The following is a 25,570-nucleotide window of genomic DNA, read 5'->3' as shown; positions in this document are numbered from 1 at the left end:
TGTATCAACTGAGGTTTGTGACCAAGAACTTTTGGAAGCCGTAAACCCTTGAATTATGGGATTCTATGATGAAGGTGTGACTCTGAAATGCAAGAAATGAAGAATTTGTTTGTCACAACTAACACTTGATTCAGAATTCTGAAATTCTGAATTATGGAAATTATATTTAGTGATGTATCAGCCTGAGTTCTCGTTGTTGTTTGCTGTTTATTTATCCTCAAGCTTTCCGAATCCAGAATTCAGTCTTTGTTGAATCTAATAGGTTTTGCTGGATTCCAGAATCAAGAATTCAGGCTTGTTGAAACTGATTTAGACTATTTGAGATTCTATTTCTACGATTCTGGATTTACTGGAAGCTTCAATTAGTAATCAGTATACTGGATTGAAGATTGATGTTGAGTGATTCATGAACCTTAAGCTTAAAAGAGAATTCAAGTTATTGTATCAAAAGTGATGTGCTTATTTCAGAAGTTGCTGAAACCGCATAGTTTCACTGCATTGCTGGAAATTAGAGGTTGCTGTAATATTTGACAGCAAAGATACAATCTACAAGCCATTTCAAAATGGAAGTTAAGCTTCTCTAAATCTGAAAATGAGAATTAAGAGTGGAACTTCAAAAGAAATCAGAAATGGAATACATGAATTGTGGAAATTCTGTAAAAAAATTGAGAGCTGTGGGAGTATCAAGAATTCAGAAATGAACTCAAAAGGGATGATGCTGAAAGAACAGGAAAACACAAAGAGCAGTAATTTGGAAATGCAGATTTTGCAGAATGAAATGCACATTTTTGTGCCAATTTGGGAAATGAATGGTGATGAACTAGAGTTTATGAAACTGGGAATTCTTTCAAGTATGCATTGTAAAGGGTCTTAAGAAACAAGATGAAGAAGAATTGAGATTTTTGTTGGCTAAACAATGCAAAGTTGATACAAAGTTATGAGGAAAATGCTGAAATCTGTACCTTGCTGTGTAGAAAGGAGTTTAAAGCTATTTGTTCATGGAAATAATTTGAAACTCAACTGTTGTTTAAGTGTTGATAGATGCTGATCTTGTTTCAATAGAGTTTACAAGATTTAAGACTGAGAATTGGATGAAAACAGATACACAGAGTTAGGAATTGAAACTGGAAACCAAATCTGCAGTTTGGGTTTTGCAGTTTGTAATTGCAGCAGGTTGAAGTTAAATTCGAGCTATATTTTTGTGTTATTGCACATATGTAAGTTGATACATTGAACTTGCGAATTAGCTACCGAGCCATATTTCTGGAACTTGAAGTTGATTTCTGTTAAACACAATTCTGGTATTCCTTGTTCTGTTTAATTCTGCAAATTCTGCAAATCGGAATTATTTGTCCAGGATTGGCATTTTAAAAGTAACTTCTTGTCCTCATAGATCTCGAGATCAATAAAAGTAGGCTTCATGGAAACTTGAAGTAGATTAATATCACAATCAGTTCAGCAATTGATTTGGTTTGTGTGGAGTTAGATACCCAATTTCAGAACTCTTCAATACTGTCCTGCTAGAGATGTTCATAATTGAATCTGCAAGCTGAGTTCTGGTTCCAACCTCCAATTGTACCTTACTTGTGCAATAATTGTCCAGTTACTATATGCATTTAAATTTCAATTTCAATATCATGGAATTCACTCCATTCCTTGCACCAGATCAGAATTGGATTGAAAGGTTGGCACAAAACAGGGCTGATCTCTGATTTCTGAACACTAGTTACAGAATCTGAACTCTAACAGAATCTGTTTACAGAAATCAACAAATTAGGAGCAAGTGTTCCGAAATTTTGATACAAGAAGCAACTGGAAAGTATGTATATTGGTAAGGGTTTATAAACTGAAATTAGGAAACAGAATCAGTTGAAGTTGTTGATGCTGTGCTGATTGAAGCTGAATTCTGTAAACAAGACTGCTGAAGGTGTTCAATGATGATCAATTTGGTTTCCTACTAATACAATAGAATTGCACATCTATGGCATTGAGTGTTAGTTGTAAAAGCAAGAGAAGAAATGGTTTTGATTTTTGGAACTTATATTGCTTTAATTCTGAAACTGAAAACTGAGTTATAAATTTCAGAATTCAGCAGTGAATTCTGACTTTGATTTGTTAAGCTATCGGTCTTTGATTGTTATTTGATGCTCTATCTTTTTCAAGTCTCTCATGTGCAAAATTTTGAGGCTACAAGAAATTAAAATTCTGATACTAAACCTGAGAAACATCCTGTTGAAATCAGATTTGAATGCAGAAGCTTGTGATTTCTGGAATTGACTAGCTGCACTTAAGTTCCTAAATCAGTAAGTTGGTATTGATTGACATTAGAGAATTGTTGACACTGTTTTGTGCCAGAATTGTATGCAATTCCATTAGTTTCACTTCATCCACTTTATTGCTGAAGAATTTCTGAACTTTTCTGCTAAAATTTTGAGAATTCTGAGAAATAGAGAAAGCTGCAGAATGAAGATAAGTATACTACAGTGGTAAAAGAGTATCAAGTTTTTGAATGTGTGATGTATTTCATTGTCCGAGACGGCCAATGCTTTAAGTGTGGGGGAGTGAGTTCTTTGTTAGTTGAATGATTATTTGAGCTTTCAAATGCTGAAATTTAAGTGGAAAAATGGTGAAAAACAGAAACAAATTGTTGGCAAATCAAGAGTATCAAAGGTGAAGGAAGAGTATCAAGATTTCTGGTTTGCTATTAAATTGGAGGGGAGGTTAGCTTGGGCATTTTGAATTGATAAAAACAAATGGTATTCATCTCTTTTCACATCAAAATGGTCAACTCATCAAGTATACTCCTCCAATACTCTCATCTTCTCATTTTCTTCATTTATGCCTTTTCTTTTGCAACTACATTCACTTCCATTGTTTCTTTTTGCTTCTATTTCAATTCTTGTTGATTAAATCCTTTTGATTCATGTATGCTATGTTTATAGTGGTGGAGAATTAGGAAATAAGCAAGCTTATGGTAGTGAAATGTTGTGAGTTGCATTGAGTGAGCTCCACTTATACATATTCTTGAGTATGAGAGATAGATTAGGTAAATCCCTTGTGAGATTGCAACTTGCTTAATTTGTCAATTGGATTGAAACTACCATACCTACTGATTATTGTTTGAATTGTATTCATGATTGTTTGTGATCTTTAGATGGTCTTAATTAAATTCTTTTTACTATCTTCTAGGTATTGCTAGGGAATTTTTTGTGGAGATTATTTTTAGTTTTCTTTACTTTCATGGGACGTTCAAGACTAAGTGTGGGGGATTTGATAACCATGATTTTACTGCATTATTTTGATTCATTTATGCATGATTTTGAGGTTGATTTTATAGGTAAATCATGGTTACATCACATTTTGTGCATAGTGTGTATTTTTGGACTTAATTACAAATAATATTATTTTTGGTGTTATTTGATGCTAATATTTGATTCTTATTTTGTAGGCATCAAAGGATCTTGGATTTGGATTTATTTGGACCGAAATTGGACTCGAATCGGAGTTTAAACGACAAGATCAAGCTTTGGGTCGATTTGGGCCATTCATCAAGAATAGGAGAGATCTGGACCATCTGTTGAAGATCTGGCCGATCCAACCTAATGGGGAGCAGATCTGAGCCATTGACGAAGATCCAGAAGTTTTGATGCAGATCTGAGTTCATCTAGCTATTGATCCAGCCCTACTTAATCTGGGCCGTTCATTGAATACTGTGCAGATCCGAGCCATCCAGTGATGATCTGATCGATCCGACTTAAGGGAGAGTAGATCCAGACCCTAGAGAAAGATCAGTACCTTCAGATCGGATTTTGGGCAAACTTTTACCGTTGATTTAGCTCTAAATCAATCCCAGCCGTCCGTTCAGATCCAGATCTTATTCAAATGAGAAGCTACAGTAGCATTCCTCTTCGTCGAACTCTCCACGCACAGCAGCTACGTCCCGGCGGTACAAAATAAATGTACCTCAACAATTTCTTCCATTTTTCGTTTTATATATCATTTGAAAATGTAAAATCTTTATGGCAAATGTATACCTTAATTTTATTCAGCATATCCCATCAGTTTTTTGTAGTTTGGTTGTTGTCTTATAGCTAGCTAGGCAATCTGTTTGTCTAACCAGCAGTGTGTTAACAGTTTGTTCCTACCTATTAGGTGAAGCGCAAGTATAGAATAGCACCAATTTCTGCTTATTCAAAAAGAGAAAATAGTTTTCCAAATTTCTTGTTGAATGATAGCAAGGGGAACCTAGCTAGACCTGAAATCAAACCCCTCTAGAAATTTCAGATAGATGCTGAATTAGCACGAATGCGAAATATATATGACAGATCAAGAAGCTGCTGCTGCTGCTCAATCTATTGCAGAGGCAGATGCTGCCATGGCGAAAGCTGAAGCAGCATCAAGTAAATGGCTGATAGTGTCAAAGAGCTCAGCAACTTGTAACAATAAAGCAGATATCCCTTCAAAAAAGGGGGGGAAAAACAAGAAGACTTGTACAGTAGATGATGTTGTTGACTAAAATATACAATGAAAAGTACTTATATCCAGATCATAACATCCACAGGTAACAAGTTGAATACCAGAAAGTCATGGGAAATGAGATCCTTGTATGCTCATCTTCAGGATTCCACCACAATAACTGTTGCAACAATGGTCACACATCCATAGACGTTACTCAACCCTAATATCTTTTGCATGAGGTGTCATGTGCACATTTCCAAGATATAAAGGGGAATACACTGTACAATTTGCATGAATATATACATGGAAATAGAAAACAAATTGAAATGGTATGAACTTGTTTAAACATCATCAATAGATTTTACATTTAAAATGAAAAAGTATAAGAGACCTACCGGTTAAGGTTAAACAGAATATTAATCAATAAAATATAAATAAATACATTTATTTATTTAAATATTACTGTGTAGTGATATTATCTTTCATAGATCTCAATAGAAAATAAGTTCCTTATAGCCAACCTAAATAATTGTGACAAACATGATTTGCCCATGATGACAACATTGAAATCTTTTGGATTTTTTTTTTTTTTTGTTGGTGTTCTGTTGTAAATTACAGTTAAAGAAAGCTCCTAGCACCATGTTAAGGCACAAGACAGGGAAAGCTCCCTCCCTCCCAGATAAAAGCATATAAAGAAATGCACAGTTATCAACTGAAAGAAAAAAAGAGATTTCTCCTTAGAACAGCTGAATTGCAGCAAAATGCTGAGAACAGTAGTTGTGCAAGATGGAAAAGGTAGAGGTAGGATGACAGTTTCACAAGAGACGGACTTAAACCTTACATGCTTAGGAACATTGAGTTTCGATTGCCACAAAATTCCAGTCTCTCAGACAGAGTTGCCTTATAATTCTTCTATGAAAAGCAGCTCGCTCTGCATCATCATGTTGACTGCAGTCCTGAATGGCTCCTCAAATGAGTTGAGGATCCAGTGATTATCACCGTTCCTGATGGATAGATCCACTGTGTCCGCTGTAGAAGTGTCTCTAGCTATTAAAATTGGTTCATCCAGTACCATCCCTCCAGGTAACTTCAATTTTGGAAGAATCCATACAGTTATGTCTTTTGATGTCAACCAAGTCGTCAATGAATTTTTGAAAACGTTTGGGCCCTGCTTCAGGTCCAAGGCAAGCACCCCTTGCCCGTTAGCATCTGTGACGAGTATGGTTTCCAGCGCCGGGTAATCGGCGACGATTTTACTGAGACAATGATTCCGTGCCCAAGCAGCAGCAAGAGCAGTAAAAAACCAAGCCTCCCCTTTCCACTTGCGGTCATTGCCATAGGCTTCCAGATCGAGTCCGATCGGATACGGATCGTCGGGGTTTGATGATTCAGTGGCCGTGAATATGGCGAATCGATCGGCTGATGACTGGATTTCCACTTTCCATTTTAAAATTAAGCCGCCGCCGTCTAGGACATTAATTTCAGAAACAGGAAGCTCTAAGTGGAGGCGTTTAATTTTCTTAAAATTGGTGAGTACCTGATGCATCGAAATCCGCTGAAAAGGCGAGTATGAGGTGACGCGATCGAGGAGGAAGACCTTTGAATTAACCGGCAGGAGAGGCGTATTAAGGACGCGTCGGCGTGTCAAGGACCAGGTGGGCTGGATGAAATCGGCACGGACGGTGACGGCGGGCACAATCTGGGCGAAGGATTTGAACCGGCGGGACACAAGCAAGCAGCGACCCAAGACCTCGGCGTCGCCTATTAGGCTAAAGATTTTATGAATCAAATCCTCAGGTAAGAATTCGAAGTAGTCGATCGCGTCCGTTTCCTCATCCGCCGGTATTTTCTCATCCGCATCTGAGTGGTGGTCGATCTCCGTTTTTTCCTCGTCCGCCATGGGCGTGGCAGGAGAGGAGATGGCAGGAATGTGATCGGGCTGTGTGGAAAGAGAAGAAATCGGCAGCAAGATCAAGCGTGGTCGGACGGCATGGAAGTGGAAGGAGAAAAATGGTTCTTGGCGGCAGCAAGATCAAGGCTAAGATGAAGATTGTGGATAAATAGGTAACTCAAAAACGGTCAGAATTTTAAATATTTTTTTTTAAAATACTATTACTGTGTAATTATTCTTTATATATATATATATTTATATATATATATTAAAAAATTTAAATAAAGTTATCAGATAAGAAAACTGAACCTCGCTATAAAAGACAGAGATCTCTCGTGACCGAAAGGTAAAGCAACGGGGCGGTTTGGAGACCGCATCTAACCTCGCTATAAAAGACATTCCAGATCTCTGACACGAGTCAGTTCCGTTTCCCCTCTCCGCGTCCGTTCGCTGCTCCGCTCCTCTCTCTCTCTTCCTTCCACGCCAGCGATCCGAAACCACCCTACATCGTCGCAGAAGCTCCGGCGACCGTCAAAGATGAGGGAGATCCTCCACGTTCAGGGCGGGCAGTGCGGGAACCAGATCGGGGCCAAGTTCTGGGAGGTGATCTGTGACGAGCACGGCATCGATGGCACCGGGAAGTACACCGGTGGTACCGACCTGCAACTCGAGAGGATCAATGTCTACTACAATGAGGGCCGGCGGCCGCTACGTTCCTCGTGCTGTGCTTATGGATCTCGAACCGGGAACCATGGATTCCGTCAGATCTGGGCCGTTTGGCCAGATCTTCCGTCCCGACAACTTTGTGTTCGGACAGTCCGGCGCAGGGAACAACTGGGCCAAGGGACACTATACTGAGGGAGCGGAGCTCATTGATTCGGTCCTGAACGTTGTGAGAAAGGAAGCGGAGAATTGTGACTGCTTGCAGGGTATGACTTAGTTTTCTTCTTCTTCTTCTTCTTCTTCTTCTTGAATAAGTATGATATTTGTTAGATCTGCATTTTTTAAATGGATCTTTTGATTTTCGATTTATGTTGGAATTGTTCAGATAATGTGTCAAGGCAATCTTCCATTTTTTAGGCGTTTTATGAACTTAAAGTTTTTTTTCTCCCCCTCCGTTGAGCTTGTTATGAGTTGCATCTTGCTGCTTAAAACATTGAAAAAATGCATGTTTTTAGTGAAATAAGTGGAGACTCAATTCTACAATAGTTTTTCCTTCGATTTAACAAATGTGAATACATAATGTTAGGTTTTGTACTTATTTGCATATTCTACTCTGAGATCTTTTTTAAAAAATTGTTTTTCTTCTTATAACCATCACGTGGGCACTTCTTGCTTGCTTCTCTTTTTACTCTTCTGAAATTGCGCTTGTAAAGAAAAGGCGTAGCTATCCTGACTCCTTAATTATATTTGACATATGAGATTGTACTTGAAGGTATCATTTGTTAATATCCAATTAACTTTGTGACAACATCCATTGCCATTGCAACATTTTATGTTTGCCTCTTTTGCCTTTCTAATATATGATTGTATGCTTTAGTAGTAGTGTTATTATGTTTTGTGATTACTGATTTCTTTACATAACAGGGTAGATCTGTTAGATCTTTGAGTTGGTGTATATGTACAAAGATTAAATTCCATTTGAGTTTTTGGTTATGTTTACTGGCCTGGCTTTCACTTTCAGTTTCAGTAAGTTGCGCAACTACTCTAAGTTTGACAATCAAATATGTGTCCTTTAGCAGTTTCTTCAATTTGCATGAACAGGAATGGAAAGTAAAACTACCAATCAAAGTGAGCAGTTTACGTTACAAATTTCTGCTGCTTGTCCTAATATAAATTATCTTTGATTCCTAATCCCCACATTTGCTAATTAAGTGGGACTTATGAGTTTGGAATGTGATTAGCTTTCGTTGACATCGGCTGCTGAATAAATGCAATATCTGTAACAATGTCAGCCCCTAAATGTGATTAGCTTTGTTTTGACTAACAATGTCAGCCCCTAAACGTGATGTTATTTCTTTCTCATTTAGTATTCTGCGTATTTGGTGCCATCAACAGAGCAACAATTTGCAATCAATGTATCATGTTGTTATTCAGGCTTTCAAGTTTGCCATTCTTTGGGAGGAGGAATCGGGTCTGGCATGGGCACCCTTCTTATCTCTAAGATTAGGGAGGAGTATCCAGATAGAATGATGCTAACCTTCTCTGTTTTCCCATCACCAAAGGTGTCTGATACGGTCGTGGAGCCGTACAATGCTACTCTCTCGGTTCATCAGCTTGTCGAAAATGCTGATGAGTGCATGGTCCTTGACAATGAAGCATTATACGATATCTGCTTCCGCACGCTGAAGCTTTCAAATCCTACTTGTAAGCATGTTCAAAGTTTCAATTACATGTTAGTTATCCACTTCTAGCTCTTAGCATTTCTAGTCTGATGTATATTCTCGTTGTGCCAGTCGGTGATCTGAATCACCTTATCTCCGCCACAATGAGCGGCGTCACAGGCTGTCTTCGCTTCCCTGGGCAGCTCAATTCCGACCTCAGAAAGCTTGCTGTAAACCTCATCCCTTTCCCACGCCTACACTTCTTCATGGTAGGATTTGCACCCCTGACCTCTAGGGGATCGCAGCAATACCGGGCTCTGACAGTTCCAGAATGGACCCAACAAATGTGGGATTCCAAGAACATGATGTGCGCTGCCGATCCTCGCCACGGCCGTTACTTAACTGCCTCAGCCATGTTCCGCGGGAAGATGAGCATCAAGGAAGTCGACGAGCAGATGCTCGATGTTCAGAACAAAAACTCTTCCTACTTTGTGGAGTGGATTCCAAACAACGTCAAATCCAGCGTCTGCGACATGCCGCCTAAGGGACTGAAAATGGCTTCCACTTTCATCGGTAACTCGACCTCCATCCAAGAGATGTTCAGGGGGGTCAGCGAGCAATTCACTGCCATGTTCAGGCGAAAGGCTTTCTTGCACTGGTACACCGGAGAGGGTATGGATGAGATGGAATTCACCGAGGCCGAGAGCAACATGAATGATCTTGTGGCGGAGTACCAGCAGTACCAAGATGCCACAGCGAAGAGGTGTACGAGGAGGAAGAAGAAGAAGAGGAAGAAGAACCGACCGAGTAAGTTATCTCTGCACTTGTGGGCTTCGATTAAGAAACTAGTTAGTTCTCCACCTGTGTGTGCAATGTTGTGATAGATATCGAGATCAACCTTGACCTTTGCAAATGTACTCATTAATTTGTATTCTTATCTGCATTTCTGATATCTCTAGTCGTTTAGCTGATTTTTTTTTTTTCCCATACAGTTTGTTCCGAAAAATCTGTGATTTTTGAAAATGCAGATAAGAACCAGGAACTGAATTGAAGCAGCAGCATGGCGTGGGGATAAGATCGTAGGAGCAGCTGCTTATTTTTTTTGCAGTTAAAATCATGATATCCTTGTTCCATATCGTTATAAAGTTACTTTAATATATTTTAAATTATTAAATAATTATAGTTAAAATTATTTTAATATTAATTAAAATAAAGTTACTTTAATATATTTTAAATTATTAAATAATTATAGTTAAAATTCTTTTAATATTAATTAAAATTATCCAAATATTAATAAAATTAATTCAATTTAATCAAAATAATGTTAATCATAAATTATATATACTATTCACAACATTATATCTCTGTGCTAAGGAAAAATAAATAATCAAATAAATTTATTTTCACAGTGTAATTAGAAAGTGTTGTCGTTAAAGTTTAAGTTATCAATCATGACATCCGATATAAATTATGATGAGCATATTTGGGAGATGACGTGAAAGTTAAAGTCAAGATAGTAGTGATTTATGTCAAAAAGAGAACATCTCTTGCTATAATTGGTCGTCCAGATCCGACTAAGTAATAGGCTAGCCGGACGAGCAGTGGCTAATCAGCTTTTAAGCTGATTAAACATATAAAGCCTAGTACTCCACTTAAAAGATAATGAGTTTGATCATTTAACAGTCGATCAGGGTTTTGAGATTATCGGCCTCCTAGGCAAGCCATCTCAGCCATAAGATTGGTATTGGTATCTCAATGTTGTTTTGATGTGATCAAATAAGTTATGTTAGATCCTATTGTGTTTAATCTTATGTTTAAGTGTGCAGAAACTTAGGAGCACAAGATGTCGAGTAAAATATGGAGCTAGCGGGAAGGACGGTACGGAAGAAAGCCGACGGGCTCGGTGCGTCTGAGAAACGAGGTGCTGCGAAAGAGTACGTGGGCGAACGAAGAGGCGCGCGATGTTTCCGAGGGACGAGAAGCCAGGAGCGGAAGCTTGATCGAGAATGTCGAAAGTTGGGTTCAGGTGAGCCCTATTTCGGATGGTTGAGATCACCTAAGCAAGAGGAATTGGAGCGGAAGACCCAGACCGAGGCGAGTGAAATCGGAGCGGAAGCCCCTGGAAAAAGTCAACTTGGTTGACTTTTATGGTCCGGACGCTCGGAATAAGATTTTATCCGGATCGCGTTTAACCACGATCTATTAAGAAGGGGATACAATTTTATCCCCTTCAGGTGCCTGGAACCCTTCCAAGCCCTCCGAACAGGACTATATAAGCAGTCCTGCTCCTAGAAGCTAATACAACAAGAAATTATGAAACAACACTTGTACACGCTTCTTTGTCTATTTTAGCTTCGTCTTTCTGTGCTTCATTGCTGTAAAGAGACTTCTTCGCTTGAAAGAGAAATTAGTATGACTTTATTTCTTGAATTAACAATCTCTCGGGTTGTAACCAAGTAAAATTCTCTGTGTCTACGTCTTTTCAGTTTATTTCTTAATTTATCTATACAAGTGTGTTATTCTAAGTTATAAGTCCGAGAAAGGTATTTGTTTTATTTAATTTGTGCAAGGGTTATTCACTCTCTCTCTCTCTCTCCCCCTCCCCCCCTCTAGCAAACCACCAAAGGTCCTCACAATTGGTTAGAGTATGGGTTGGCCTCCTCGAGGATTGTCAATTCCTCTATGCATGCCCGGTCGGATAAAAGGCTAGCTAGTTTTGAAATATTTATCCTCAAATAACTACTGAGATAGATTCTAGCTAAGCATAGATGGTCAGATGAACTTTCAGGAAACACAGAGCATCATATTATTTCTCAAATTGATTTCTAACATGAATAAGGCATTATATTATTCTCCGAACAAATGTCTCAATGTTGTACAGAACATAACTGGGCGGCTTAATGTTGAGGTAGGTATAAAGGCAGTTGGCCTTACGAGCCGACCAAGATACATGCAATACAATACATAACAGAGCATACTATACAAAATGTAATCGAGCAGCTCAGTACAGACAACCAACCTTAAGGACCGACCGAGATATACCTAGTAGATAACATTCTAACAACTTATCAGAATAACAACTATGTGTCAGAGAATATTATTTTGGAAACTTCTTTGAGGACCATCATGTCTCCCATCAACAGACCATTCATAACAACATATTTTCTTATCAATGTTAGCAGTAATAGAAGCTATAAATGATAAAAGAGGTATACATGTAGGTAAAAAATATTCCTTGAATAATTATAACGCATTGCCTAACAAATTCTTACACACATTGTCACCTCATGATTGTGGAGATTCTGAGAGGTGATATATAAATAGGGAATTCTCTCCGTGTCAAAGGTATGTTTTCTGAACATCTGTAACTTTATTCTCGTGCACATATTCTTACTATTCTTCTTCCACCCGTCTGAATTCGTCCTGACTTGAGCGTCAGAAGGACTCCCCCGTCATTTATGGGCGCTATCATTTTATTGGCTTGTCTCCTTGTGCACATGATCGAAGAAAAGTTTCTTCTTAGAAAAAAAGGTCTCCCATCAACAAATCATTCATGACAATATATTTTCTTATCAATCTTAGCTGTAATGGAAGCTATAAATGATAAAAGAGGTATATACATGTGGGTAAAAGAAATATTCCTCGAATAATTATGACGCATTACCTAACAAACTCTAAGACACATTGCCACCTCACGATTGTGGAGGTTTTGAGAGGTGATATATAAACAGGGAATCCTCTCCGTGACAAAGGTGCGTTCTCTGAACATCTGTAACTTTATTCTCGCGCACATGTTCTTACTGTTCTTCTTCCACCCATCCGGATTCGTTCTGACTTGAGTTTCAGAGGGACTCTCCTATTGTTTCTGGGCGCTAACGTTTTATTGACTTATCTCCTTGTGCGCAGGATCGACGGAAAATTTCTTCTTAGAAAAAAAGATCGTCCACTAGTCAATCACCAATCCACCATATCCATCGTGTCATTTCTACCCTTTTGAGATAAAAATTATTTTTATATTAATTAAAATTATTTAAATATTAATAAACATTGATTCAATTTAATCAAAATAATATTAATCAGAAATAATATATACTATCCACAACATTATATCTCTATGCTAAGGAAAAAATAAATAACCAAATAAATTTAATTTCACGGTGTAACTGGAATTTGTTGCCATTAAAGTTTGAGTTATCGACAATGACATCAAAGAATGAGGCTTGCCCATTCCAAATTGCAACAACCCAATCCAGGGGCCGCCTTATCTCTTCTTGGGGTCCCACACACGAGATCCTATAAAGCCTCGACAACAGTCACAAATAGATTTCCATCGAATACATTAAAAAAACTCACGATGAGGAGGAAAGTCGTGCTAGATTCTACTACTAAATCAAGTCGCTTTTCCCTTCTTTCATCGTTATCGTTGCATTTCTATCTGTCTTTTGCCTTCATTTCGTGCATTGCTTCACATGCCCCCGCAGCAAATGGACAGGGATACAACCTCGGGCCGGTCAACGTTGATCCTTCAGGGAAGACCATGGCTGCGAAGCTCAAGTTGATCCAGGGAACGCCGGCCTATGGAGTAGATTTACCGAATCTGTATCTTTTTGCTAGGTCAACTCATTGCCATTATAAACAAAGTCAACGCATTCAAATGTCTTAAGTTGACTTCTTGACCATTCTTTGTCTTCTCGTGCGCAGCTACGAGACAGAGGATCGCCTTCGTGTCCGAATCACCGACGCCGATAACCGGCGCTGGGAGATCCCTCCGACCGTCCTCCCCCGCCCACAAGCTCCGCCGTCTCCCCCTCGACTGTTAACGCTCCTTGACGCGAACTCATCTCCGGCATCGCCGCGAAGCAGAGTCTTCTCCACCCCTGACTCCGACCTTCTCCTCACCCTCCACTCCACCTCCCCCTTCACCTTCACCGTCTCCCGCCGCTCCACCGGCGACGTCCTCTTTGACACCCTCCCTGCCCTCGTCTTCAAGGACCAGTACCTGGAGCTCACCTCCTCACTGCCTGCCGACCGAGCCTCCCTCTTCGGCCTCGGCGAGCACACCAAGCGCTCCTTCAAGCTTGTCGCCGGCGACACCTTAACGCTCTGGAACTCCGACATCCCGTCGTCCGCCCTCGACCAGAATCTCTACGGCTCCCACCCTTTCTACATGGACGTCCGGTCCTCCTCCAACGCCACCTCTTCGCCGGGGATCTCCCACGGAGTCCTGCTGCTAAACAGCAACGGCATGGACGTCGTCTACGGCGGATCGTACATCACTTACAAGGTGATCGGAGGAGTCCTAGATTTCTACTTTTTCTCCGGGCCGTCGCCATTGGCAGTCATGGATCAGTACACAGAGCTCGTCGGCAGGCCGGCGGCGATGCCTTACTGGTCCTTCGGGTTCCACCAGTGCAGGTATGGGTATCGCGACGTTTCGCAGCTAGAGCGCGTCGTCGCAGGGTACGCCAACGCCGGCTTACCGCTCGAAGTGATGTGGACCGACATCGATTACATGGATAAATACAAAGATTTTACTCTGGATCCGGTCAACTTTCCGGCGGATAGAATGAACCGGTTCGTCGACAACCTCCACAAGAACGGCCAGAAGTACGTTGTCATAATCGATCCAGGTAATAAATTAATCAACAAAAATCTCTTTTTTTTGCGATCGTACGAAACAAAATCTGATTTTTAGAACAATGGATTGAAAATTTTAGGCATCAATGTCAATTACTCGTATGGCACATTCCTGAGAGGGATGAAACAGGACGTGTTCTTGAAGAGAGGAGGAAGCAACTACCTCGGCAGTGTGTGGCCGGGGCCGGTCTACTTCCCCGACTTCATGAACCCCAACGCCGTTGAATTCTGGGCCGGAGAGATCGATAACTTCCTCAAGACGGTGCTTCCGGTGGACGGATTGTGGATCGACATGAACGAGATATCCAACTTCATCACCTCGCCGCCGCTGAACTCTCTGGACAACCCACCTTACGCCATCAACAACGCCGGCGGTCGCCGGCCCATCTACGTCAGGACGGTGCCGGCATCTGCCGTCCACTTCGGGAACGTGTCGGAGTACGACGCGCACAATCTCCACGGGCTTCTGGAGGCGATGGCGACCGTCGACGGGCTGGTCCAGTCGACCGGGAAGAGACCGTTCGTGTTGAGTAGGTCGACGTTCGTTGGGTCGGGTAAGTACGCTGCGCACTGGAGCGGCGACAACTCCGCGAATTGGGATGACCTCCAGCGTTCGATTCCGGCGATATTGAATTCGGGACTGTTTGGGATTCCCATGGTCGGAGCCGACATTTGTGGGTTCGTCGGCGACACCAACGAAGAGCTATGCCGGCGGTGGATTCAGGTGAGAAATTTATATCCAAATCCAATATTTTATTTATCTTTTTAACTCTCATTTTTTCAATTATTATATTTTATCCATATAATTTACAAAACACAAGGTTAAATATATGGAAATTATTTTACTTTTATTTTATAAATCACAAAGGTAAAATGCAATATTTTTTAAAATCGGAGAATTTTTTTTAAAAAGCATTAAATTGAAAATTCAGAATTATTAGGGTGCAAAATGATCTTCGTTCTGTGTAGGTAGGCGCATTCTATCCCTTCTCGAGGGATCACTCCGACATCCATTCCATCCCGCAAGAGCTCTATTTGTGGGACTCCGTCGCCGCGGCGGCGAAGAAGGCCCTCGGACTCCGGTACCGCCTCCTCCCCCACTTCTACACGCTCATGTACGAGGCCCACGTCGCCGGCGCCCCCATCGCCCGCCCGCTCTTCTTCGCCTTCCCGGAAGACACCTCCACCTACGGCATCAGCTCGCAGTTCATGATCGGCTCCGGAATCCTCGTCTCGCCGGTGCTGAAGGACTACACGACCCAAGTCGACGCTTACTTCCCGAGAGGCAACTGGTTCGACCTGTTCAATTACTCGCGGCCGGCAGTGCAGGCGCCCGCCGGCAGTGCAGGCGCCCGCCGGCAGGCACTTGACGCTGGACGCGCCGGAGGACAGCATCAACGTGCACGTTCGCGGTGGAAGCGTGGTGGCCATGCAGGGGGAGGCGCCGACGACGGGGCTGGCGAGGAAGACGCCGTTCGAGGTGTTGGTGGTGCAGGACGAGGGAGGGGCAGCGAGCGGGGAGGTGTTTGTGGACGACGGCGAGTCGGTGGAGATGGCGGAGGCGGCTGGGGGAGAGTGGAGCCTTGTGAAGTTCGGGTGTGAGGTGGCGGCCGGCGGCGGAGGGGACGTGAGGATCAAGTCAGAGGTGGTGAACGGAGACTGGGCGGCGAAGCAGGGGATGGTGGTGGAGAAGGTGGTGGTGCTGGGGATGGAGATGGAGAAGGCGAGGAAGATTAGCTCTGTTTCGGTGGCGGCGCAAGGTAACACGAGGAAGGTGGAGGCGAGCGTGGAAGAGGCAGAGGAAGGAAGGTTCGGGGTGGTGGAGATGAAGGGGCTAGGGCTCCTACTGGGAGAGGAATTCGAGATCCTGATTATGATGAGTTAAAAATTATCAACTTATGAAAAATAAATAATTAATAAAATGATTTTAAAGGTCATTTTCGTATTAATTGATTAGTTATATATGGCCAAATTATCAACTTATGAAAAATAAATAATTAATAAAATGATTTTAAAAGTCATTTTCGTATTAATTGATTAGTTATATATGGCCTTACCAACTCCCCACTACTACCTACCTCACTTCGTCGAAGCTCGTGACTTAGGCCGTTTCCCATATCGTGTCCAACTCACCAAATTTCATATCGACCCTTAAAATTAGTCATCTTGTTTTAAAATTTAAATATCTCTATCATAAGATAAACTGGAGCAAAAGGTGGCCGCATGGAATCCACCCTGTCCCATTATTAAAGTTCTCATTCTCTAATCAGTATGAAGACTTGAAGATCAATGAATGTTAGTGGTCAACCTTGACAATTTTACCCTCCGATACTCAAGACAAAGAAGGGACACCAAGAAACATAAAGAGTTAGAAAAGGAAGAACTGAAAAAACAAGAAACCTTTGCAAGCTCTAACTTTACCTATCAGTATGAAGACTTATAAAGCCTTATCCAAAGAAGATCCATATGGATGACCATGATAGCTCAGGGGGCAAGTGGTATTTACGACCACACTAGTAAAATACTGTTTCATGACTGATCACACGTATGAACCTCTCTATACATGAAGATAATTATTATTTTGTACCGTTGACTTTATGTAGTTGTCGATGTCTCTTTCTCAAGAGGATCATTAGTGAATATTAACCTGGTAAGATTAGAAATGAACATTTTAAAAGAATCAGCTCAGCTTGACCCCCAATGTGGCTGCCGAGCCCAAAACTAATTGGACCATCCTGGATGGGAAGGGAGGTCCATTGAATGTAGTAAGTCCTGATAGGCGGGTCAGGCTTACTAGTGCGGAATAAATTAAAATGAATAGAAGTAAATAATAATAATAATAATAATAATAATAATAATAATAATAATAATAATAATAATAATAATAATAATAATAAGAGTTTGTTCGAGAATTCGATCTTTTGATAATTTAAAAATTATAATGAGCATTTTGTAAAATATAAGCAAAATGTTTTGGGCAAAATCAAAGTTTCCCTTTCTTCCGAATGCTCGTAGCTGTCGCGTACGGTTTCTTAAACTTACGCGAGGTTCAACGATACGCACCCGAGATTTCCTTCTAATGCGAGACAATAACCACGGAGTTAATGACGCGTGGCAAACAGGACCCCACACAATCGGGGTACGAGATTGTGTGAAGGGTTTAGCGTGGGACTAGCTTGGTAGACGCCAGCCTGTTACTGTTCTATTGTAGACGCCAAACACTGCCTTTCTTCGTCTCCTTCCTTCGACGGTTCTTTGACGCGAATCCAATTCCCTCTCCTTCACCCATGATCTTGAAAGAAAAGGAAGGATTGTGTGCGATCGATTCTACGATTCCTTCTCAAGGTCGAATTCTGTGCGGCGGTGAGTGGGTTCGGCGCGGCGAATCGGAGGAAGACGAGGTCGCCAGAGTTTTGGTTTGTTTCTTTTTGAGGCTTTTTCCGAGTTCGTTTATCTACGCCGAGGTAAGAGGGTGCTGTGGGAGAGAAACACGGAGGCCATGAAGCTGTATAGGAATGGGGAGATTTGGGGTTTCGAGGCTCAGGTCCCGCCGAGTCCCGACGGGGGCGTCGTGCTCGGCGTCGATGGAGGCACCACCTCCACGTTGTGCGTATGCCTTCCGGCCTCCTGGCCCCTTCCTCAGCCCTTGGCTGTCCTTTCCCGAGCCGTTGGTGGATGCTCTAATCACAATTCCGTTGGAGGTACCGATTCCCCTTTCCCTGTTCCTTTCTGTCCTCCTTGACTTCTCGGATGCTAATGATTTTCAAGGTCGCAACTTTGTCTTTTCTGCCAGACTGATCAAATAATCTGGCCATGCACTCTCTTCACATTGAAGAGAATGTACGTCCGAGACCATTTTGGTAAAGGATTTGGAACGTGTTGAGACTGGAGAGGAAGTAGTAACAATGTAAAATACCTTTTTTCTAAAAAAAAAAATATCTTTATCATGTCATACGAGATGAAAAACTTTCGATGACATAGTAGAACAGATTTTATTCCTATCACAACATGAATTGTTCATTTTATATCTGGTGATTAAATATGAAATGCAAAGTCCTAAGTCCTAATTCCTAGCACCTAACTGGCATCCGCTTTTCGGTATCAGCTTGTTTGAGAGTGGAAAATTTCATGCCTTTTCTTTTGTTTTTTTTTCTTAAAAAAATTATCATATCCTAAAACTACTGCCTGAGTTTAGTCTCTGATTGGAAATGTCGTGTACAATGACCAAATGTTTGAGGATCATTTTATAATTTCAATCATTTGATGGTCTCATGTTCTGTCAGGGCCTAAGTTTTTCTCTTTTGAAAATTTTCTTTAGCTTAAGCTGTTGGCTCAGTCTATATAAACTATTGCAAGGAAAGTATTCTGGTGTACCACCGAGATAAAAAAAATGCCAATGGCTAAACAAAATGATTGTGGTAGATCTTTTCTTAATTAATTAAGTCCATAGTTGTACTGGTTGCTATTTTGGTTGTTTCCATACAAAATAACAAAGTGCTAATTTAAATTCATTCAATCAGTGAGGGTTTCATCGGATTTTATTAGTTGCATTATGGGTAATATTGAGATGAATGATGACTGCGTCTCTGGTTAATTAATGGCTGTTAGGAGGGTTCTAACTTCCATATGAATTCTATGTAGAAAAGGCTGCTAGGGAGACCCTAGAGGATGTTATGGCCCAAGCTCTTTCAAAAGCTTCTTGTAGTCGCTCATCTGTACGGGCAGTTTGCTTGGCTATATCTGGAGTTAACCATCCTTCAGATCAACAGAGGATAATTAACTGGCTCAGGTTTGTTCATATTTTCGCCAGAAAGGCTTTTGTAGTTTATTTCACTTCCTGGGCATTTTTGACATTCCATTAATGGCAATTTGTTCTAAAGGATATGCAATGTTATTTTCGAAAGATAATTGCAACATTTATTTGAAGGGAGTGACATACATTGTGATTATGAAGTATGAAAGATTACTTCTTGTAATATTCTTTTCACCTAGTACTATGTTGATTTTTAAAGTCTCAAATGCATGAAAATAACAGTCATGTCATACAGAGCATTTTAGCATAGATCTTGGAACGGCAGCTTTGTTAGAAGCTACTGTGCATTTGTTTAGGTTGGTTCGACTACTTGAAAGTACCAGGTTTATGAAGCCATGCTTAGTGCCCTTTTGACTACGGTTTACATTTCTAAGAGGAGAATGATCTCTCAGATAGCTAAAAGCTAAAGGGACAACTAAGCTACATTGTTGGAAAAGTTAACTTGAGAATATAATGAAATATATCTGAAATTTCTTACAGAAGTTTCTTGGTAGGTCATTGTAGTCTTCTTTTATTACAGCAGGAACTACTGTTTTATTATATTTCTCAATTACCCTCCAAGCACTAGTTTTTATTCATGATTAAGGTCTGGTCGACTGGCTATTTATTGTCTTTTGGCAGACTTCTTTACTGGGAGAAGCTGGGAGACATGAGGATGTTGGCATTTTGTAGAGTAGTAACAAAAATATTCTTAGTTGAACAGTTGCAAAAGGTATATTGTTTGGTCTGAGTCAAGCATCAATTCCCTCTACATAGTGGGATCATGACCAAATGAAGCACTTCGAGATGTGAGCATGTGAGGCTCAATGAACTGGGCCACTAGGAATGAGAAAGAAAGTGTGGTGATTCCAGCAACGCAAGTTGACTTTGGGACCATTTGCATTGAGCATGTTTTACACCTCTAGTTGTGTGCAATTAAGACTCACGCGAGGTACTTTGTCAATTAAAATGTGACCAATAGATCGCTAGACAAGTCAAATTAACTGGAATCGAAAATGGGGGACCAAACATAATTAAATATGATTTAGAAGTTATGAATTTTGCTAGTGATATAGCCTTACATAGACTTCAACAATGATCTAAGAATTCCTGACTTCAGATAGTTGAAATTCATTACTTGTAATGTGATAGGAACTTAGATTCATTAACTTCTACCAAAATTTAGTTTGGCTCATTGATCTTTCCAAATAAAATTGAAATCTTTGATGATTTCATGTAAAGGTTTTTTTAGACTGCTTGTTGGTTATTATCTGACATGCTGAATTTTCAGAATCAACTGGATTTGATGATTATAGATTGAGTTATTACACTATCCTACATTAGTTTCTGTTTTAGTTTTAGATTTTTGAAATTCACTGCCAAACAAATCAAAGGTGTTACTTGTTTGTTTTCTGTGAAACAATAGTATATACTTGTTTGTCAGTACATGGCATTTATGATGCAAGTATTCTCAGCGTGGTTAGGATTTTTTGGGAGAAAAATGATTCTATAATATGACCAACTGAAAGAAAAGATGGATTAGATAATTTGAACAGAATTGGTTAATTAAAACATTTATCTTCTCCTCCATATCCATATACATGTATAGGTCAATGATGCACTCCCAAGTCTTCTGTTTCTGATATATGTAAGTATTGAAAAACAATAATTGATTTTATTTTATTTTATTCTTTTTAAAAAAAAAAATTGAAGAGAAAAGAACTATTATGCTAGCCATTTACTTATGAACTATGTATTTGTCATAAACATATATTACTGGGAGATCAATTTACCTTTGTAGAAAATCTACCAATCATGGAACATGGTAGAGCAAGGAAGTTTCTTTTTAGGATTGTTCAACTTTCTGAAATTATTCATTAATTGTCTGTAATATGACCCTGCACTCTTGTTGATTTGAATCTGAATATTGTAGCTTCTTTTTTTGTCTCATTTAACAGAAATATATTCCCAGATAAAGTTGCATTCTATGTTGAAAATGATGCTGTTGCAGCGATGGCCAGTGGAACAATGGGCAAGCTTCATGGATGTGTATTAATTGCAGGCACAGGAACCATTGCTTATGCATTCACAGAGGATGGAAAACAAGCCAGAGCAGCTGGTGCAGGACCAGTTTTAGGGGATTGGGGGAGGTTATGCTTATTCCTTATCTTTGATCTAGTTTTGTTCTTAACATGATTGGCTTGCAACATTCATGATTCATAACATTGTCTAACACGATATGTTTATGATATTTTTTCCTACTTTGTAAATGTATCAAACATTCAAGATGATTTGTTCTTGGCAGAGTTTATACTGATATCATAAGTTAGATAGGGATGGATTTTGCAATAAAAAGAAAACCAAACTGCACCTAATGGATTTTGGAGGTGTTCACTGATGAGATGGAACATACAAATGAAATATCATGCAATAGAACAAGGATGTCAGAGAAGTAATGTAGTTATAGAAGATGGATAACCAGAAGTGCAACTTTTATTAGCTCTTCTTTGGCTTCCAACTTGATAGTCTGACGCATTTGGAAATGGATGTTTCTTTCAATATAAATCTATGAAATCTACTAAATGATAGATTTACTGGTCTTGTATGGATCTGTTATTCCTTATGATCCAGTGCAAGTAAACTGATAATATATGACTACTTGTCTATCTCGTGGTGGCAAAAGGCGACTACTTGTCTTCGGAGACATCCGATAACATTGGAACGATACTTGTCTATCTCAATTTGATATTATGTGGTGTAAATTGATAATATATGACTACTTGTTGGTCTCAATTTGATATTATGTTTTCTCTCTCAGATTATTTTGGAACTCAATCATTTTATAGTTGAGCGCAGGTGTGTCCTTGAGTGTGTCAGATTGTGTCTTTCAGCTTGTATCTTGTAACTCAAATCACCTAACAGTCGAGTGTAGGGATGTGTGTGTTTGTGCTAGCTCTTTCATCTTGTATTTTGTAACTTAAATCACCTTATAGTCTTCTCTAGGTGTCTTTGTGTATGTGTGTGTGGTGGTGGTGATGGTGGTGGTGTGCACGCGCACACTGTGTGTGTGAGAGAGAGATTTGTAGATGAGTGTATGCGTTTAGAAAACACAGGTTGTGAGTATATATGTCAGTTCTTTCAGTCAATATTTTGTAGCTCAATCACCATACTGTGTTGGTGTTTAAAACGTTCAAGCTTTGTGTGTGTGAGAGAGGGGAGGCTTTAGTTATGTGTTTAGAAAACAGACTGTATATTATGCCAGATTGGCACTTTCAGCTTCTATTTTGTTACTCGCCTTATAGTTGAGTAAGCTTTACTACAATATTTGTATTTGTATTTTTTTTATCTCACTCAACATTGACTATAGAAATGTAATATTCTTTTTCTTTTTGTTTTCCAAATAATTTATAGAACAATGCATTCAGATAACCTGTCACCTGTCATACATGTTGAGTGATTTTGCTCAAGAATATATGGTTTGTGGTACTGGTTTTAAGTAGTCTAGACTGAAGAGATTTAGTTATGTTACATTACTATTATTCTTATGCAAGCATGGAATTACTGATATTCTGGCCATATGTAGTGGATATGGCATTGCTGCTCAGGCATTGACTGCAGTCATCAAGGCACACGATGGGCGGGGGCCTCAGACAAAGTTAACAAAGAGTATGCTTGACATGCTTCAACTTTCTTCACCAGATGAACTGATTGGGTACTAGTTCAACTTTCCTACACAATATTGATCACTATGATGTAATCACCCGATGAAAAATTACTATGGTAGTATAGTAATCAAAGGACTATTTTTCACCAACCCTAAAACTAGTCAACCATGTAGCTGTGCATTATTTTAATCGTTGGCAACCCTATGACATAATCGAGCTGATCACTATATGGTAAATTTATAGAGATAGGAAAAGGTCAGATTCTCGAATAAACTGAAGGAAATACCTCCTTATGTAGTGGCCTACTCAATTTCTTGATCTATCTTTTTGTAAATGGTTATGAGGCCAGCTGTGTGAGGCCCGGGATCAGCATGTGACTTTTTGCAGAAATTATTTTAATCGCTGGCATGCCAAAACATTGAATGTAGTGTGTATTTACTTGAAATGAACAGGGAAGGATAAATTTTGAAATGGGAAAATCAGAAAGAAAAGTGAAAAAATAGAAATTGTTATTATTTTCTTAAATTAGTCCACCTAAATTTGCAAGTTAAATTGAAAGTACAAGAAAACTGGTCAAATGATACTACATAAATTCCTCTTTTTCCTGTATTTTCTCATCTGTTTTTATGTTCTTCAAGCTTCTTTTCAACACAGGGATGCAATATGTATGTGGTGTATGTTTTTTCAAAAAAGACACAGAAGTTCTTTTCCAATACTAACTTCTTGAGATGAGTTCATGCAATCCCTTTTACCTGTACGACACAGGTGGACTTATGCAGATTCTTCTTGGGCTCGTATTGCCGCATTGGTTCCCACTGTGGTATCTACTGCTGAAGATGGTGATGAAGTTGCAAATAAGATTCTATGTGATTCTGTTCAAGAGTTGGCAGATAGTATTATAGCAGTTGTAAAGAGACTGAGATTGTGTGGCGAAGGTGAAGTGCGGCATACTGATCATGCTGAATGAAAATTCTATTAAATCACACATCTCCATGTTGATTAAATTGCAGATGGCAAGGAGACTTTCCCGCTCGTAATGGTTGGCGGTGTTCTCGAAGCTAATAAGAGATGGGATATTGGTAAGGAAGTTGTGAAGTGCATTTCCAAGGTTTTTCCAGGAGCTCTACCTATTCGACCTGAGGTACGAAATCAACTATATTTTCTCCCTTCTGTTAGATTTTGACATTCAAGTGTGTGTTTTGTTTTAAATGTCCTCGTATGATTCTTTCCAGTTCCATCTCTAGATTTATATTAGCTTCTATACATACAAACTCCTGGCTCATGCTCACAGAATCCTGTTCCTTCCTGAGAGAGAAGACTATCATGTTTACAGAACTCTGTTTCTGCCATGACATACTTCGATTGTTCTTTTGTTTCTTGCAGGTAGAACCAGCAGTAGGTGCTGCATTAGTAGCCTGGAATCGATATATCAGAGGAATTAAAGATGTACAGGAAGAAGCTGATTCCCCTCAAATCTCAGTCACATAGTAACACATCTATAGCAGCTGATGATCATTAAAAATGGCATACTAGAGAGGAGAGTCATCACCAGTAAACAACTCATTCTTTTCTCTTGCAAAGATTTCCCTGTAAATGAGAATCAATTTGGTTGGGCCTAAATTTGTATTTCATAACTGGTGTTCTTAACAAGATTCATATATAATCCTGGTTTCTTCTTTACTATTTTTCCTAGCTAGACTAATAAAAGAACCTCTAGTGCACGAAACTCCTATTAATACAGGATCTTAGGAAAGGATCTGATTATATTAAAGCTATTATATATAATCTTATCTTCTATTATAAAAAGTTATTTATGTAATTCAAATTCATGACCATAAAATCAAACGACAACAACTTTATTATTGTAACTTTACTACATATTTTCTCATTCAAACTTAAATAAATTTTCTTGATTTGTAAATTAAAGTTTTGATTATGAAATTAGAGCAAACTAAATATTTAGGTAAAATCAATATATGTAAATGAATGGTAGTTGGGCCAAATAATAATATATTTATTAATTTATTAAATAATTTTAATCATACAATTTTATTTTTTATTTTACATTTGAATGAGATAAAAAATTAAAGAATATTTTATGTTATAAAAGTATGTAAATAACGAAGAGTGAATTTCAAAGTTGATAATGATATTAGAATGACTTTGTTTTTTTTTACATTGTGATAAAAACAATAATGGTTAAGGAAGGTGGACGCTCTAATTAAAATCAATCATAATCTATTTACTTATTAGTAGCATAGAATAAATAATAATTCATGTCTTATCATAAATAAATTCAATCATATAAATTATGATAACACTCACGCCAGATATTTTTCATCATCAAACGGTAAGATGAAAGAGAAATAAATTACATACTGAGTGACTTTCTAAATGAAAGGTTATTTGTTACAATCACGACTCGAACCCTTACTTATTAACACAAGTGTACTACTTGACTATCAATTCAGCTACGTTTGACAGTTAAATAAATACGATAAAAAAAGAATTATTATTCTAATAAATTTTATATCCAAATATATATTAAATATAATAATCAATTTTAAAAATGGAGTAATCATCATTTATTTTTCATTTTTCTTCGTGCCTACACTTCTATTCTTCTCATCTCTTTCAATATTTTTTATTTTAACTAAATTTTCTTAATTCATAAATAAAATAATTTATTTCTGAAATTAAATCAAGCAAAATTATAATATGCAAGAAATACTATATTTGTTACCATGATAATAACCAAGTCTTTAATTTTATGAATCATTTTACGAAGATTTTATCTCCTACT

At 39.0% G+C, this 25,570-nt stretch overlaps 3 protein-coding genes and 2 pseudogenes across 4 annotated transcripts; 3 read left to right on the top strand and 2 right to left on the bottom strand.

Moving 5' to 3' along the window:
- Positions 1-5,359: 5,359 nt before the first annotated feature.
- LOC122037945 (F-box protein At1g30200-like) lies at positions 5,360-6,004 on the bottom strand. The gene has a single exon (XM_042597445.1). It carries the CDS (start codon positions 6,002-6,004, stop codon positions 5,360-5,362), a length of 645 nt encoding a protein of 214 aa, XP_042453379.1.
- A 697-nt stretch (positions 6,005-6,701) lies between these two features.
- On the top strand, positions 6,702-8,656 carry LOC122055286 (annotated as a pseudogene).
- Positions 8,657-9,067: 411 nt separating this feature from the next.
- Positions 9,068-9,579, bottom strand: LOC122055296. Its single transcript, XM_042616667.1, is given in 1 exon segment — positions 9,068-9,579. A coding segment is annotated over 1 exon segment (318 nt). The 5' UTR covers positions 9,386-9,579.
- A 3,448-nt stretch (positions 9,580-13,027) lies between these two features.
- On the top strand, positions 13,028-16,195 carry LOC122037938 (annotated as a pseudogene).
- Positions 16,196-17,516: 1,321 nt separating this feature from the next.
- LOC122055271 (N-acetyl-D-glucosamine kinase-like) lies at positions 17,517-24,447 on the top strand. 2 transcript variants are annotated; one of them, XM_042616647.1, is made up of 7 exons: positions 17,517-18,011; positions 18,957-19,099; positions 21,061-21,252; positions 22,686-22,814; positions 23,533-23,702; positions 23,778-23,908; positions 24,151-24,447. In XM_042616647.1, exons 1-7 carry the CDS (start codon positions 17,826-17,828, stop codon positions 24,253-24,255), a joined length of 1,056 nt encoding a protein of 351 aa, XP_042472581.1. In that variant the 5' UTR covers positions 17,517-17,825; the 3' UTR covers positions 24,256-24,447. The 2 variants fall into 2 exon arrangements, with proteins under 2 accessions (XP_042472581.1, XP_042472574.1); XM_042616640.1 differs by having other exon boundaries at positions 17,518-18,011; positions 18,952-19,099.
- The last annotated feature ends 1,123 nt before the right edge of the window (positions 24,448-25,570 follow it).

This window comes from Zingiber officinale, chromosome 1B (genome assembly GCF_018446385.1).
Source record: "Zingiber officinale cultivar Zhangliang chromosome 1B, Zo_v1.1, whole genome shotgun sequence".
Taxonomy (NCBI): Eukaryota; Viridiplantae; Streptophyta; class Magnoliopsida; order Zingiberales; family Zingiberaceae; genus Zingiber; species Zingiber officinale.
The sequence above is the reverse complement of the archived record's forward strand: the minus strand, read 5'-3'. Positions and strand labels throughout refer to the sequence as shown.